The 18,685-nt window shown below is 33.8% G+C and overlaps 1 protein-coding gene across 3 annotated transcripts in view; it reads left to right on the forward strand.

The window, feature by feature from the left end:
- Csmd3 (CUB and Sushi multiple domains 3) overlaps nucleotides 1–17,242 on the forward strand; it is a 1,140,535-nt gene extending 1,123,293 nt beyond the window's left edge. For all 3 annotated transcript variants that reach the window (XM_059246844.1, XM_059246845.1, XM_059246847.1), the window contains 5 exons: nucleotides 4,459–4,617; nucleotides 5,987–6,099; nucleotides 9,279–9,366; nucleotides 10,762–10,897; nucleotides 15,280–17,242. In XM_059246844.1, coding sequence (XP_059102827.1) covers nucleotides 4,459–4,617; nucleotides 5,987–6,099; nucleotides 9,279–9,366; nucleotides 10,762–10,897; nucleotides 15,280–15,439 — 656 coding nt within the window. In that variant the 3' untranslated portion in view covers nucleotides 15,440–17,242. The remainder of the gene's footprint in view (nucleotides 1–4,458; nucleotides 4,618–5,986; nucleotides 6,100–9,278; nucleotides 9,367–10,761; nucleotides 10,898–15,279) is intronic.
- The last annotated feature ends 1,443 nt before the right edge of the window (nucleotides 17,243–18,685 follow it).

The following is an 18,685-nucleotide window of genomic DNA, read 5'->3' on the forward strand; positions in this document are numbered from 1 at the left end:
GTCCCAGTTGAGTACTACTGCAAAAGTAAAGTTATAAATGATATTTATAGCCTTAAATCTTTACATTAAAAAGGAAGAAATCCCCAGAGTTGATGCTGTATCTCTGTTAAGAACCTACAAAGACTATAACACAACAGCCAAACATCAAAGCAATGTTAAAAGAAAAAAATAAATTGTAGATGACACAATGGAAATTTTTTTTTTATGGAAAATTTTTTAATGAATAAGGAAATATTTTGTAAAAGTAATTTTGAAATAAGGGATATGTAAATATGATACAGAACAAGTTAAATACATTTAAAATATTGGAAAATATCAATAATTTTCAACATTTATTTTTCTAAATTTACAAATTTTTATAAAATTGAAACTCAATTTTAATAAATGTGATGAAAGCTAACTTAATAATCATGTACCAAGGTAATGTTTAAAATTATTTTCAAAGACATATCGGGTCTACATTGCTCTACCGATTACGTCTGGCAAATTTTAGAGGAACATGTCAGGGAATCTAAGTCATAATATAAATAATCTAACATTATACTTATCTGATGGGCAACATATAATTAGAAGTACAGATAAAGATATCATATGAGGAGGGAAATTTGGGCTCATTTGACTTTTGGTTATTGACGGAAAATTGTATTTAAAATGTTATGAAATTAAACCTTACACTGTGTTAAAAATAACACGACAGATTCAAGTCATATTTATCATCGGGCTAAAGATAATTCTCTTTTATATATATATACCTTTTAAAGGCAATGAATCAGATTAAGAAATTAAGGCATAAAACTTATGACCTTTGAACTAATTATAAATACTTAATAGAATCAACACCAACTCATGATTTTAATATATTCTCAACATATTAGAAAGAGAAGAGCTTCAAACTCACTAAAATCTACAAAAACTTTAGAACAATTATTGTGAAAATAAGAACACACTAAGCTGCATTCTGTTCATTAGCATAAATGGGACACAGTGATTAAGTATGGTCAAGATGAAAAATTGGCAGAAGGATCAAAATCAGAATCAAGACCATATATTCAACAATGTAATAAAGCCTGGGTACAATTTTTAAGTTAATATACATTTCTAATAAAAGGATAGCGGGCTGGGACAACACAGTTTTATTACTCACTGATTGATTATCTAACATGTAGGGTATTTCCATTTCATTGTTCTTGTGAACATAGCAGCAATAAACATGGCTAAGCAAGTACCTGTGAAATATGATATTGAGCCCTTCAGGCATATGTCAAGTAGTGCTACATCTGGTTCATATGGTCGATTTATTCTTAGTTCTTTGAGAATTCTCCAAATTGATCACCATTGTGGCTGCATCAGTTAGCAATCACCCCAACAATGGATGAGGGTTTCCTTTCCCCTACATCTCCTCTAACATTTATTGTCGCTTGTTCCAGTCTTTCCTAGTGAAGTGTATGAATTGATTGTTTGGTGCCAAATGATCAGCCCTGAAAACATAGACAGAAGTAACACTCTATGGACTCAACTGGTTATATTTAGAAATGTATGTGGTATATGTATATACAAATACAAATATGTACGCAATGACAATCAATTAAAAAAAAAAGAGGCCATGAATTTGAAGGCGAGTGTGCAGAAGTGTTTGGGATGAATGGAAGAAAGGGAAGGGAGAGACGTAATTATATTACAATCCCTGAAGTAATGACAACAACAGCAAGAAAAGTGGCCATTACATCCCCTCTTCAGTCTTTCATTCATGTTCACAGCAGCCTGATGGTTGACAGGATGACAACTTCAAAATTTTGGATGACACTTCAAAATTTACAAACACCTCTCACATGCCTCATTAGTTTTAGTCTCAAGAAAGAGAGATAACAGAAGAAAGAAGTGTTATCACCTCACAAGCTAGCATAAGGGACAAATCCCTGGGAGGTTCTCCCTCCTCAGTCGATTCACAGGTCCAGGGAAGGAGAAGGATGTTGGCAGCATGTTGCAGTCAACAGCAGAGTCTCATTATGCATTCTATTCTGTTCTTTTTATGATCATTGGAAGTTTGGAATATACTATTAATGAAATATTTCTATTTCTACCACATGAAGTAGCTATTACTACAAAGTATTGTTGTTGGGTGTTTTTGCTTTTTTTGGGGGGGGTGGGGTGGGGTTTCGAGACAGGGTTTCTCTGTGTAGTTTTGGTGTCTGTCCTGGATCTCGCTCTGTAGACCAGGCTGACTTCCAACTCACAGAGATCCTCCTGGCTCTGCCTCTTGAGTGTTGGGATTAAAGGCATGTACCACCACTTCCAGGCATTGTTTTTGATTTTGTGAGAGGGGCCCATTACCTAGCTACCAAATAAATCACAGATAGAGGCTTATTCTTACTTATGAATGCCCAGATTTAGCTTGGCTTGTTTCTTGCTGGGTTTTCTTAACTTGAAATTATCTCATCTATCTTGGGCCTCAGGGCTTTTATTTTTCTCTATTCCTGTACACCTTTTCTTTCCTTCTTACTCTGTGTCTGGCTAGGTAGCTGGGTGGCTGGGTGGCTGAGTGGCTGGGTGGCTGGGTGGCTGGGTGGCTGGGTGGCTGAGTGGCTGGGTGGCTGGGTGGCTGGGTGGCTGGGTGGCTGAGTGGCTGGCCCCTGAAGTTTTCCTCCTTCCTCTCTCGTTCCTTTATCTTTCTTCTCCTCCTCCCATATTTCTCTTTCTATTTATTCTCTCTGTCTGCCAACCCTGCCTATCCTTTCTCCTCCCTCACTATTGGCCATTCTGCTATTTATTAAATCACCACATGTTTTAGACAGGCAAAGAATCACAGCTTCACAGAGTTTAACAAATGCAACAGAAACAAAAGTAACACACCTTAAAATATTATTCTACAACAAAATATTTGTCTTACGAACCAGTTGTTTAATGATTTCTATCACAGCAATTATTTATGTTAATACAACTGATTTTACTGAGTATGGTTATATACATTTTCCTGTAACTATTATCTCCCAAAATGAGGGTTTTGCTTTAACATATTTTAACTAACAGTCTTAATTTACCTAAATTTCTTAAAATACAATTATTATGTTAACAGTTAGAGTTATGGACTAGTCAAGAATTATGACAATTGAGATGAGGATAAGCAGGTAATCTGAAAAACGTCAATTACTAATTGTCAACCATTTACCAGATACAGCCTATAAGACATCTTTCTCTTTTTCTCCTCTAATTTTTTCAAATAAAAATTATTCTTAACACTCATTTATAGAGTTTGTAGGTACACTTTTGTTAGCCCAAACCAATTAAATCAAATGTTTTTCTTACAATGTGTCAAATAAGATGATTACATACATGTAAGTATAACAGGATAACTTGATGCTTAGGGATACAGAGTCAGTAGAAGGATGACTTGAGAAAGATTAAAAAGTCAAGGCTATAGATTGTTCATGATGCCAAATACATGGCAGCTGCACACATAGACACACACAGAGGCACATGCACACACATGGATGCACACATGCAAACACACATTCACACAGAGTAGTTATTTAGTGACCTAAAAAGCTCTAGTATTTCTATTGTATCTGAATCATAATTAAACATAACTAAAACATTAGATAATGATTTTAGGTAATGAGAAGATAAACATTTTCCACTCCTTATTTTATTTAACATTCTAAGTAGTATATATTAATATCATATTATTCATGAGGGAATCCAGGTTTAGAATTAAGAAATTTATGCAAAATGACCTAGTTTTTCAGTATAGAAGTGGTCATCAAATACAAGTAGTGTAACTCCAGGATCTGCTCGCCTATACCTTGTGCTATATTCTACTACAGTCTGTTCTACCCCATAAGAACTGGGCAATTCTAGTGACAATTCTTTTCTTTCTAAAAATACTTGTAAACCTCAAAGCTGTCAATATAGCACAGCCCCGCTCTTCTTCTATTACTGGAATAACTGAACTGTTTTGTAAAAGGGACAAAGAGCCATTACCTCCAGGCTGCCTCCAGGGCCATGGGAAAGAGGAGGACATGGTTTACATTCTTCCTCCAACGAATTTGTCTATGACACTAGAAGAAAAGCAGGTCTCTGGAGACATGCTCACAGGCTTGCAGGCTCAATGAAATCATCTCATCTTCTTTCTGAAAGAAGACAAAAATGTTAGAGGTGACCAAATATAAGTGCAACTTGTGTTTCCTGGATTCTATCCACAAGCCTCATGTCTTTAGTTGGTATGGAGTCTGGCTTTCCTATTGATGACGAGTGAACAAACTCAGTCTTCAAAAATTGTGTTTTGTTCTTTGAATTTTGAATTTAAAGGAAGAATATGAAAATTATACTCATTGAAGTTTACCCATATTTAGGGATAGATTATTTTGTTCAGTAGACTAAAGGATTTAATCTAATATCACATGATCATATTTAGAAGGCACTGTGAAATTAAAATATGTCATTTATTTCATCTCTACACAGTTCCTGATGATGTGTTTGCCCAGAATTACATATGGAAAGGCTCTTATAATTTCAAAGGAAGGAAACAGCCCATGACCCTGACAGTCACTAGCTTCAATGCCTCCACTGGCCGAGTCAATGCCACACTGAGCAACAGTGACATGGAACTGCTCCTTTCAGGTATCAGGTTCCAATCTAGCAAAAGAAGTTATGCATCCAGGCATTCACTTAGTCATGTTCTACTACTGTGAGCCATTTCTTATATTTGATTTTGAGGGATGTCATAATTTATTTAGAAGCAAGGATTTTGAAGTTTTAGAAAGGTAAGTGGATATTATTATATAAATACAAAACCAAACTTGTAAAGTTAAATGTACGTAAGACTATTTTTATGCAGAAAGAACTAGAGATCTTGTACTGGACTAGAACTATCATTTAGCAAAAGGGAATTACGATATTGTAAATATGATATATAAATTGCAAATTTCTTTTAGTTATCCTGTGAAATTATTACTAATGAATTAGTTTGTGGTATAAATAAAATAAAAATGGTTAATTTTGAAAATTACATAAACATTTTTATGTATTGTTGTACCAGCCAATAAGCACACTTATTAGAATTTAGTATACATTATTTTTAAAATATGGAAAATTACATGGATTAAATTAGGAAAGCTTAATTTGAATATGAGATGTACTTATATTTTATTAATGATTAATTTAGCTTTCAATTGTAAATAATATTTTTGTTTTCTCTAAGTAAGCCAAACAAAGTCTGTGTTTGTTATAAAGTAGCAACAATACAAACAGATCCTGATAAATATACATAAACATGGAAGTTTATAATTTCATTACTTTCCACTCACTGTGGCTATATAACACAAATATTATATGTTAGTACATTTATATTTTTCTTATTGATTGTAGTTTACTTTAGGTCAAGGTTTGTGTTCTCTTTACCTTGCTTTTACTGGCACATTCTTCTGGTGCCTCCCTAATATGTAAAGCAGTCTGTGAGTCAACAAGCATGAAATTTTAACCAATAGTCATTCATAAATTTTTTTGCTCACAGCCTGACTTATCATGAAGTGTGTTCACACTCTAGCTTACTCCAACTCTGAGAATACCCAGTTATAAAAATCAGTGTAGATTTTTCTACTTCTTGTGTTTCTATCACTGCTTGTGTTTATCATCTTGAGTCAAAACCTTAAGTTTCAAGGCATAGATCAAATGCTCTTTTGCTTAATAGTTATTCTCCGATAGACGAGAGTGAGAAGGTTCCTGTACGGCAGCCGGGGACGTATTAGTTTTCCTCGTGTAGTTTTGCAGTTTCTACTCTAGTGTTGAGGGATGTTAAAAATTCAGGTAGGATTTAATTTGTGACTTCAGGTTGCAGAGCATCAGGCGTCATGTGTGAAGTCACCCTTGACTTGAGACTTGCTTTAGTCTTTTGCGTATCATGTGTTTTCCATAATACATTCACAAAGTTACTGGTAATAAAATGGATCAGCTATTTACAAAATTAGGTAACTGTCTTTGCCTTTTACAGGGGTCTACAAAAGCCAGGAAGCTCGCCTAATGTTACATATATATCTTATTAAAGTACCAGCACATGCTTCTGTGAAGAAAATGAAGGAGGAAAATTGGGCCATGGATGGCTTCGTAAGTGTAGTTCCTTAAAAGCATGTGGCTGATTTTAATGGCAAACTTATAGATTATTTTCCAGAAAAGGATAATTTTTCAAAATTTAGCTTATTTGAACCCACAATCACATATTTATACATAAAATGTCACTTACTAATATATATATGCATCAAATATTATCAATTTTGAATAAGCTTAACATTTATTTAATCATATTATGGAAGTTCTACTTCTTTGATATGAATGGCTGTATATGCATTTATGTTTGTAGGTCTGTGCAGTGATTTTTGTTAATTTCATCAAATATATTTTATCATCAACAATGATAAAAAATGTGAGTGAAGAACAATTTAAAGCCAGATGTGGTACCACCCATCTATAATCTCGTCACTCATGAGGATGAAACAGAAGGATTATGAGTCCAAGACAAACCTGAGATTTATAATGACGTTCTTTCTCAAAATCAGTTTGTGTGTGTGTGTGTGTGTGTGTGTGTGTGTGTGTGTGTGTGCATGTGCATGCTTTTGTCTTTGACAGGACCCAATATCCAAGGCATAGTAAACACATTTAAAGATGCATCAGAACTTTAATTTGAAAGTGTCCATTGATTGGTCTGGATTTAGAGTATCTTACGAACTGGTCTGAAGTGGACTTATGTGAAATGCTTCCATTGAGAAGAAGCTACTACATCTTCACCACAGACTCTGCCTGTGACATGAATGGAGATTTCCACGTAGATCATTGACATCAACAATTCTGATGCTAACACTAAGGAAACAAGTCTCTGCAAACATGTAGGATCAGACCATATTTTAAAGTAATTCACATTATGTATACAGGAGTTCATGAAGAAGAATATAGTCGGTAGTAGGGGTCAATAAGTTGTTTCTAAGGGAAACACTGACCCTCCAATTTTTTTATATCCTCTATTGTCATTTACAGAGTTGTGAAGTAGTGAGTGTTTATTTTATAGTTTGCTGAATTACATTAGGTTGCGTATTAATATGAGGCCTATTCATTCATTCATTAAAATATCTGGGTCTTAACTGCTCTTGTTAGAACCATTTGATATTATATGGTCATGGCCACAGTACAACATCTAATAACAGGATGGACCTTTTGCTGAGAAGTGTGAGGCTCCCATAGTTAATTTGGTGCTTTCTTTTTTAAGGTGAGTATCTAAGATTCTTTAAAAAGTAACTTTTATAGCAATAGCCATGAGTCAGGTACCTACCAGTTAGTTCAAGTTATGTGGATAAATTCATGTTAGCAGTTTGTAGATGAATTTCTAAATGGTCTTATTAAATAAAAAACACAGAGCCAAATATAGGGGTGAAAGCCTTAGATCAGGGAAACAGGGAAAGCCACCAACAAATCTTACCTCACCAACTCTGCAGCTTCCAAATGTGAGTTACTTCCTGTCTACCCACGCCTTTATTGCCTTGCTGTTCTACCCTCTCATTGGCTTTCTTAGCCCAGCTACCTCACTTCTTCTTCCTACACAGCTCTGTCACTTTCTGTCTGTCTGTACGGACCTCCAGGTCTCTATGGTTGGTTTAAAGGAATGTGTCACCACGTTTGACTCTGTTCCCTAGTGTGGCCTTGAACACACAGAGATCCTACCTGCTAAGGGATCAAGGGTGTGTGCTGCCTGACCTCTTGTTTATTTAAAATGGCTGGCCTTTTCCCCTTGATCTCCAGGCAAGCTTAATTTATTAACATACAAATAAAATATCACATTTCAGCACAAATAAAGTATCACCACACCAGTTAGTCATTGAATAACTAAAATGCATCAGTTTCCAGTTTATGTATTCAATGATAGCCCCTAACACACTTCAATCCGTTAAAACAATATTCAGTGTGTATATATGTAAGGTCCAGATGGTAGATAGCTTTTGTAACATTAGGAACAACCCATGCAACCCAGATTTCAAAAATAGTTCATTCTTCTTTGTGGGTGTTAGGAGGGATATCTGCTTGAGGCTCAGTCCTATGCCTTATTCTCAGGATAGGGCTGTGGCTGGAGAGGCAGTTATTATCTGGAAGCCAAAGACTTTCAGATGGCCAGGAGGCTCTGAAATACTCTCAAATATATTGACATATCTGATGGACATAAAGATCTGTTTCATATTTGCATTTAGTCTCACACTTTCACTCCTCCTTCCTCAGCCTCCCTAATTGGGGTTGTTGATATGAGCCATTTTCAAGATTGTTCCATATTCCACAACGAATCTGTTTTTGCATACACTTTGATGGGTTTTTTTATGTGTGCAGATACACATAGTCATCAGCAAACTCACGTTTGAATAATTTCATCACTTCAATAAGATATCTCACATCCTATGGCTCTCATTTATTTCCTGTTCCACTCATCCTTGACCCAGTCCTCAGCAACCACTAATCTATTTTTGGTCTCCTTAGATTTACACATGGATTTGATTTTTTTTATGATTGAAATGATTTTGTATGTGGACCTTTGTTCCTGGTTTCTTTCATTTACTATAATGGGAAATATGATCCTTACACCATAGAATTACAATTAACCCACTCTCAATCCCACTCACATGCCTATGGCTAAAAGTGAGGCTGGGAATGAACCCAGCCTGATGAAAGAGAAATTATCTTGTTTCTGTGGAGTCTCTGGAGTGGAAGAAGGGCCAATATAATTGGGAACCTAATTTATGATTTATTTTTATTTACTTTTATCTGTATCTGCCTGAGGATATGCTTGTGTACCACATGTATGCAGTTGCCTACAGAGACACAGTAATGATATTGGATCACCAAGAGCTGGAGTTACAGGTGGTTGTGAACTTCCCAGTATGGGTTCTGGGAACTGAAAGCATGTCCTCTGGAAGGGCAGCTCTTAGGTTCGGAGCCCTCTCTCTACACCGTAATTCAATTTACATGTTGTTTTTCATTTTAAATAGTAGACTTCTTAGCCTATAAGATATTTATAAAACCGTGGTAAAGTAACACACAATCTCCTGTTTACCAACTCATAATTATTTAAAATTATAAATTTTACTTTTGTTTTTATGATAGAAAATTTGTACTATGCGTTCATTCCATAGGAGGAATATGGAAAGAACAAAGTCTGATCTTCATTTTAAATATCTTGAGTAATTATTTAGATATAACAACTAAAGCTGTGATCAGTCCTCATATTTAATTAGAATTCCAAATATTTTCAGGTTTCTGCTGAGCCTGATGGAGCTACTTACGTATTCCAAGGATTTATTAAAGGCAAAGATTATGGGCAATTTGGACTGCAAAGACTGGGTAATATTTTCATTTTTTATTTTTATTTTCAAGTCATTCCTTTGAAACTCTACACATCATAAAAAGACATAAAAAGATTCTGTATATTTTGCACTCTCACAGTATCTCGAATTATGCATTTTCAGGACTATGCAGCTAGCCATTCTACAGCATTTAAAGAATAACCACATTGTTTAAATTATAACTTCTCTATGTAATAACTCTACAAAGCTTAGTGTCTCAGTATAGCTGTCATCAATACGATAAGCTATCTTGCCCCTAAGCAAATACAAAGAAGCAAAAGTGATATAGATAACATAGTAATATTAAACTGTAAATTATTTTTACCTCTTCTCCTGAGAACTATACTATTTCTTTTCAGTTTGAATATTGGAGCAAATTTCTTACTTCTCAGAAGATGTAGTGGCACTATGGGAAACTTTTAAAGCCTGGAAGGAAAAATAACTTTGAGGAATGGGTCCCTTTGTGAGCTTGGTTCTTCCCAGAAAACACAAATTTTCTGTGCTCTGATGCACAAGATTTTGGCATTTTTATTTATAATTCTTCTAACATGGGCACACATGTTTAATGATCTTCTTATATTTATAAACACATGTCTTTTGGTGTATATATTCTTGAGATATACTGTCTCCCATCATTGAACTGTTGTATGGATATATAAACAATGAATATGACTCTAAAAGCTATCTTTTAACATTTATCTTAACAAATCACAACTTTAAACTTTTACATAAATATGCCTAGTCACTGGAAAAATAAGTAGAGAAAGAGATATGATTTGAAAATAAACAAATGTCACAATGTTTATAAATCCTTTGAATGAATATGTTCATCAAAATGTGTAAAGCTGTGAACTAGTCTGGAGAACACTAGAGAGGGGAAGGGAAGTATTGGGATAGATGTGATCAAAACATATAGTTTAAATATATGAAATATTTAAATAATAAATAAATTATTACTTAAAACTACATAGTCTATTTTAGGCCAGTAAGTACATATTAATAAAAATAAGTAATATATTAACTCATTGTCAATAAAAATAATAATTTATCATTTCATGTACTATACCACCATGTGCTGTTTTTAATGGAATTGAATGGAATACAATATTCGCTGTTGTTGGATATTGTACATAGTAATGTAACTGGATGCAAAGTTTTCAGATGACATGCCGTAGTGCCTAAAACACTACATTTTCAACACAATGTATAAGAATCAATTTCCTCAAGCACAGAGCTATTATCTGTTTCCTCTACTCCATCCCCATGCTAAATCTTAGAAAGCCTTCTTTTTCTCACTTGAAAGTGGAAGAAAAAAATTGATATGAAATATAAAAATCAATTATAAGCTTGAGCTGATTTTATGTTCATGACTTACTTGTGTTTTTTCCATTAGGACTGAATACTTCAGAAGGGTCAAATTCTTCGAATCAACCTCATGGTACAAACAGCAGTTCCGTGGCCATTGCGATTCTTGTGCCTTTTTTTGCACTTATATTTGCAGGATTTGGGTTTTATCTTTATAAACAAAGGTAAGATGTGTGACTTTGGTGACAAAATTTACACAAACTTTCCTTTCCTGTCATTCCTATCGTACTACCTTGACTCCACATTTCCATTTTACATGTTGTCAGGATCTATGTGCAGAACTGTTACAATCCTTTTTGATTTTACCATCACCCCATGATACCCATGTGCATTGCAGAAATCACTATTAGACTGCATGTGATTCAACTTCCTCATTTTGTCTTTAATTTTCATGGCACAGAACTTATTGCACATGTTATTTATATATTACCCATATTGATGCTTTATAGATATTGAATCTATGTTAAGGTTTAAATTGAAAAGATATTAAATGCTGACAGATTTATGGTAAAAACTAGAAAGCTAAGGTTCATGTGGCAGTCTTGGATAATTTTACCCTAGCTGACAGATGGTCATCTTCTAATGTGTCATTTACCTTCTTTTCTTTGAAGATTACTTAATGAATATGTTATGTTTGTGATAGATTAAATATAGCAATATATATGATAATTTAGTCATATGTATTCTATGTGATACAACATTTGGAAGGAACTTCATTATTTAATTCTTTACTATTTGGAAAAATCCCTTATCAAGTAAAATCTACAGACAACCAAAAAATTCAATTAAATATATTTAAGTATATTTACACATTTACACATTTATCTATTTACACATTCTCTCCCAAGCTCATGTTTTTACTATATATCAATCTGTGCTATCTAAATATGAGCATCATTTAATATTATATATACAAATAATATTTTAATATAATATGTACATATTTTTAATGATATTTCAACTGTATAATTCAGTCACATTGGGAACATCCACTGTGTCATCTGAAATTTATTGCCATGTACTCAGAATACATTCATCAATACAAGGCATGTGGATTCATTAGTAGTCACCTTTCAAACTTCAGCCAAATACAAAGAACTACAACTGTTATTTTTCTTCTTTTGGACCTTTCATATGAATTCAATCATATAATATGTGATATTTGGTCTTCTTTCTTAAACACAGTAAATCTTTTAAGATTTTACTCGTGAAATCATTCATCACTGCTCAGCTTCTGTTGAACAATGTTACATTGTGTGGACTATTATTTTCTTTGATTGAGTTTGTTCCTAAATTGTTGGACATTTGAGTTGTCTCAACCTTTGTTATTGTGAATAGTGCTAATATGTACATTAGTGCATACCTTTTTTTTTTATTCTTAGACATGTATTCTTATTTCATTTGAGTACACACTAAAGATTGGGATTGTTAGAGTGTATTTAATTCTAGTTTTAATTTACTGAGAGAGCACCAAGTGGTTTTGTATAGCAGCTATACCATCTTACATTTTCAGTAATAATTAGTGAGCTCTCCACATCTCCTCTGATACTTATTGTCTGTTTTTTTTTGTTTAGTTTTATTTACTATTGTATCAATGATAACATGTTCGATGTAGTATTTCATTATAGCTTTGATTTTTATTTCTATGATTTCTGATAATATCAAGTATTTTCAATTTTAAATTATATGATAATACAGTAATTACATCATTTCTACCATTCTCATCTCTTTCAACTTCTCCATTCTCCTTGCTCCCTCTCAAATTCATGACTTCTTCCTGTATAGAGGTTCTCAACCTATGGAACACAACACAATTGGCATATCAGATATCCTGCATATCAGATTTTTGCATCACAATTCATAACCATAGCGAAATTGCAGTTATGAAATAGCAACAAAATAATTTTGTGACTGGGGATCACCACAACATAAGGAACTGTATTAAAGTGTCACAGCATTAGGAAGATTGTGAACCACTGTTCTACACTTATTGTTACACAGACACAAAGACACACACATATCCACATCCACACACACACACATACACACACACACACACTCACATACACACCAAAAACAAACAAACAAAAGTCTGAGTCCATTTAGTGTTGTTATATAAATGTGTCTAGGGCTGGCCAGTTGGGATAGGAGGCTTTTCCATAGAGAAGATTTATTCTTCCTTTCTTAGCATCCATTGATTGCTTGTAGCTCCCACCTGGGTTTGAGATCTTTTGCAACTTGCCCTGTGAGTTTTGGCATATCAATTGGTGCTTAAATTATTTTCTCTTGTTTTGCCAACCGTAGAGTTGAGATTTCATGGGGTGATATTCCCTGCTATGTCTAGAAGACATTGAAATCAAACACTCAGGCCCACTGGCTCTTAGAATCTTTCTACCCCATTTCCCATGATATTTCTGAGGCTTAGTTGTTGTAGGGACTGTGTTGTAGATTTACCAACTGGGATGAGAGTCTCAGTGCCTCTTGTTTTCTGAATTTTAAAAAGATGTTGAACTCTGTCGTGTACATTTATAAACTGAATACTTTTGCCTTACTGATGATAAGTTGGAAGAGTGAGTACTTTATTCTGGACATGACACCTTTATAAAATACAGAGTTTGAATATAATGTCTTCTTTTCTGTTAGTTTTCTCTTCACTTTGTTAATGCAACATCTTTAAATACAAAAGTTCTCCCCTGCCTTTCCCAATGCTCTCTCTTACTTTTGGTATTTATGCCATATCCAAGAAATGATAATCAAATTGTAGGCCACTGTTTTACCCACATGTCTTTTCATAAGATTTTGATAGATTTAACACTTGTATTTAGGATTTGATGAAATTTGATCAAATCCATGTTCACAGTGTAACATTTTTGCTTTTGTAAAACTTGGTGAATCTTTTTCCTTAAAAAAAAAATATAGCCCAAGGCTTGTGGTGTGGAGTGCTTGTCTATGACACTCTGGATACAGTCTCATCCTACATAAATTGGGTATGGTCCTGCATGATGCTAGTTTCAGCACAAGGATGGTAGAGGCGAGAGCATCAGAAGTTCCAGGTCATCTTTCAATATGGAGAATTTGAGGCCAGTTTGAGATTCATGAGACATTGTTTTAAGAAAATGTACTTCAATGTTAAGAAGCAATTCTGGCATAGGTTCTTGATTCCTGTCTTTCTTAATTCTTACCCAGTTAAAATGAAAGAGAGAAATGGTCATAATCTATTACATAGTTTTTATTGTAAGAAGAGTTGATCAAAGAAAGGCAGGGATGGAGCTGTAGTTATGGTAAAGGATTCACCTGACAAAAGGGCAATTTCTTTAAGTATTGTTTTTCAAAGTAGGAACTTAAATGTAAGTTCCTAAGAGTGCTTTAAAGTTTACTTCCACTGAGTTTACCTATAAGTGAAATAATAACAATACAGAAAATGTACTGGAATTGTAATGTAGCATAATAGAATGTGTAACAAAAATTTCAATGAAATTGATAGTTGAAAAGTATAGTGTTAAATATGAAAAAAAAGGAGCAAAGAATCAAATTTATTTTCATACAAAAACTTTTTAAGTATTAGGACCTAGAAATATATTAGGCCAAATCTTCCTTTTTTCATAAACAATTCAGCACATTCTACAAGTTATAAAATACAATTTGGGACAGAGAAATGATACAGAAACATTAGTGAAAGGGGCAAAGACTTAAGGACCTCCAGATGGGAAGCCTACACCAACTAGACTCTATTTATTTTAAGTAACATCAAATGTATTTAATTATAAGTAAATATTGGGAAACATTTTCATGACAGAAATGTCGGCAAGACCTTTTGCTATGTAGTTTTTATTTTGAACATTTTATTGGCTTTTATGTATACATTTGACAATGCAGCTGATGATTTGCATTTCTGTGGTAACTAAATTAGCTTTCTGGTTGGTGAACATGTGTTATCTATTCTTTATACAGTTCCTTTTTCCATGTTAGTATAGAATTGCATTCTTCTTTCAATGTTATCTATTCTTCAAGCCTCAAACAGAATTTTAATTCCCAGATAGCATTTATCTCATTGTCTTTCCTAAAATAATTTTGAGGCTCTTACCACATTTACTGATCTCCATTGAGTCATAACAGTTCTCATGATCTATTCTTCTGGTTTTATTTACCCATAATCATTGTTTTCTATCACTTCAATTTAAATGCACCATAATAATGACATTGTATACTTTGAAAGTATGTCAAGAATGATCCCTAGAACATAAACAGATGTTCAGTAAGTATATTATAAGTGAATTTATGGCAATGAAAAGATACACCATCCTGGTTTATACTATTTATAAACAGTAATTTCTTTTTATTTCTCAAGAAAATTTTAGAGTCAATATCATTTATTTATATTTATATGATCCTTATAGGTGCTATTCTTAAACATTTACTAAGTTTAAAATTTCTTAATTAACAACTTTAAGTGACATTATCCCCAGTGCTAATGAAAATGTATTATTTGAACTCTTATTCTAGAAGCACCCTAACATGCAACTATTAATCTTGTTTTTCTAAACAGGACTGCACCCAAAACACAGTACACAGGATGTTCTGTTCATGAAAACAACAATGGCCAAGCAGCCTTTGAGAACCCTATGTACGACACCAATGCCAAGTCTGTGGAGGGGAAGGCCGTGCGATTTGACCCCAACTTGAACACAGTTTGCACAATGGTATAACACGGCAACATGTTGCCTTCTTCAGAATCCTGGAAATCGACACACTGAACAGTGCACTTCCAGTTCACTGCTAAACAAAGCACACTTTTCAGGACTTGCTGGGTCACCTTTTCCTGAGGAATGACAGAGAAGAGTGTTTTTTTTTTTTTCATAAACTGGATCAAAATTATTCTTCATGTGTACCATGGAGTTTTACAGAGATCTGGCTGCACTCTGGGAGTGCTTACTCACAGTTTATTTGCTTTTTTTAAAAAGGAGATTATTCTAAAACATAAACTTATTTGCATATATTGGAGGAGCATCCACTATCAGTATTTCTGTGCTTTATAAACTATATTAGAGGGACTGGGTTAAAAATGATATAGGGTAGAAAATAAGAGCTATACTTACCAGAGTCAATAGATCACTGACTTCTCTACTGTCATAAGCTACATCACACCCACATGTCTGTAGTTCATGCCTCGTATCTGCAGTTCATTCTTGTTTACCCCAGGCACTATTTTCCTTATTTCGTTGGATATTTAGGAATGACACATATCTCTAAATATTTATGAGCTAAATGATGACACAGAAGAAATAAGGTTGCCCACTCCAATCTGGCATTTCTGTATTAATAAAACATCTCTTACTATTTTAGCATCATTTTCAAGTTCCTGAAAATGGCAAGGTCATGATGTGACCTTTCTTCTTTCCTCTGTTATCAAGGAAAGAGATTTATCTATTGAGCTATGAGATGCTCTTTACATGTTTTCCTCAATACTTGGTCATCCTGAAGCTATTTTGGCTCACAAAAATTATTGGTAAAGATGCTTATTTTGCCATTATATGAGACACCAACTTGATATTATTATGTTTTTAACCAAACAAACCAGTGGTTTTGAAAACCCTAATAGAATAAGTCAATTAATTTATGATGTCTGCATATCCTTCTAGCTGAAAATTTGATTTTTACCAGTTTTGATACTTCATAATTTCTTTGAACAAAGAAGTATAACATACTCTGATCTACCCCTTAACTTAATGACTAAAAGAACCAAAAACGATGTTCTTTCAGATCAACAGTATAAATTTGTTTCCCAAATATATGTGTTCATCAAATTTTCACAAGTTTTAAATGTTCTGTCTATACCCTATTTTTAAGAAGTAAGTATCAGGTACAGCCAGTGTTTTTCATTGTCTAATTAAAACAAGTTTATATGCTATTGTTAGCTCATTTAAAGCTACATCATCCAGTAGTGTTGGCATTTTTTTCCCCATAGGGCATTGTCTTATTTTTTATTTTTATCATGTTTCATTTCACCGAATACAACACATGTCCATTGTGAAGTCTTTGTTGTTGGCCATTTCAAATATGGGTTGTTCTGTGAAGGGTCTCGCTTTTTGTATCATGAGACAAGAGTGCCTACGAGAAACCATTGCACCTGGAAGCCCCGCTTGGAGCTATCTCTACATTTAGTGAATTTCTTGTCAAACCCTTTGAGATACATTGTTTTGGAAATTCATACAATTTTCTCAACATTGTATTCTACTGACAGGATGCGGTTTTAAATTTTATGCCATCTGTTATTTATTCTTGTTTATTCAAATGACTGCAATAACAATGATTCATTCACTAATGTTAAGGTTAATACGTTTAAGATCTTGTTTAAACAATGTTTCTTCTGCAACTGGCTACTCCTCTTATATTAATGCATACACTTTTGTAAAGAAGTATATTTTTATGATAAAAAAACTTTGTAAAAGTATGATGTAAATTTTCAGTGCAATGTAAACAAATAAAAAAGGATAATTGCTTTTGTAAAATGTGTATTCTTTTCAAACTCACCTATAGCTGCTCTGGTCAGTAAAAGCAAAGCACAGCCCAGTTTTTACTTGGTGCTTTTAAAAATGTTCCTCAACTGCATGTCATGTTTATGTTGCAACAAGTAATAAATTATAGTTTCTCCCTCTATATTCCACTTCTAAAAGTGACAGTCTTTTTTAGGTAAATGGAATCTCAGTAAATATATTTAGTTCAGTTATCAAACAAAGGCTCACTTCAAGAGGCCCATGGAACATGATACATTGACATGAGTTTTTGTAAAATAAAAGTACTTTATTGAATGGTAGCCAAGACATGAAGCAGAGGGATGGTCAGACCTGTCTTTCCATTGGGAACGCTGGATATATTGGGAAGGAGAGGGACATACTGATAGATGACTGCATGCTGAGATGGGGAGGTTTGGGGGTTTCTTTAGATGACCAGCATCACTCCCTGCTGGTATGTTCCTTACTGAGGAGGTACCTTGTTCTCTCTGGGGCATTTAAGTTTGGTATTACAAAACAAGATACCCATTTACTCCCTCAGAAGAGGACATCTTCAGATCATGCTCATCTAAGGGAGTTCAGGTTTTAGCTGCTTTCTGGCAGGTTATAAAGTTAGCTCTTCAAAACTCATCTAGACAAACCTCTGATACACGGCCCAATAATATTTTCTCTAATAGTTCAGTGCCTTAAGAGCCTGAATTAGAGCTGTCCTCAAATATGACTTTTAGTGATACTGTACAAATTTATACATAATGATAATCTCTAATACATGCATGGCATATGTTCTTAAAGATTCTTCTGTTTTAACATGTTCCATAAATAAGAACTCAACAGTCACTACCACCCAAAGAAATGGATTTTTAAGCAAATGGAGGATTTCTGCACATAAGTGGAAAATGTACACACTGGTGTTCTGGAAAGTTGTTCTTTCTATAATGTTCTGGTCATTATACATTGATTAATTCAATTTACTAAAGAACTTTTATGCTATAAGAGGCAGCTTATATTTTTGAGAGCCTCAGACTCCATCTTAGTGATATTTCTCTGTCCCAGCCTGGATCTTTCATTCCATATTAACTTTGTAACTCCACCCTCTACTCACAATTTCTGTGCTTTTTCACTTTTCATTTATTTTTATTCACATCTATGCTTCTTTCCCTCTGTTTTTCTATTTTGATGCCTTTCTTAATAGGGTTTTCTTCTTTTAAATGTGTTCTAGTATGCTAGTTTTTATTTATTTAAAATTTTCTGCAGTCTTTAACATTTTCAAAAGTTCATAGTATTTTTGTGGTGATTTTAAAAGAGAATTATTTTAAAGCCTTGTTAGATTTTTTTATATGCCTAAGAAAACTAAAAATATAAGTCTCACCCAGAATTTCTGGACACAGAGGACTGAGTAGTGATTGTGGAAATGACTAAAAGGTAAGATTGATTTTGCTC

This window comes from Peromyscus eremicus, chromosome 20, assembly GCF_949786415.1.
Source record: "Peromyscus eremicus chromosome 20, PerEre_H2_v1, whole genome shotgun sequence".
Lineage (NCBI taxonomy): Eukaryota > Metazoa > Chordata > Mammalia > Rodentia > Cricetidae > Peromyscus > Peromyscus eremicus.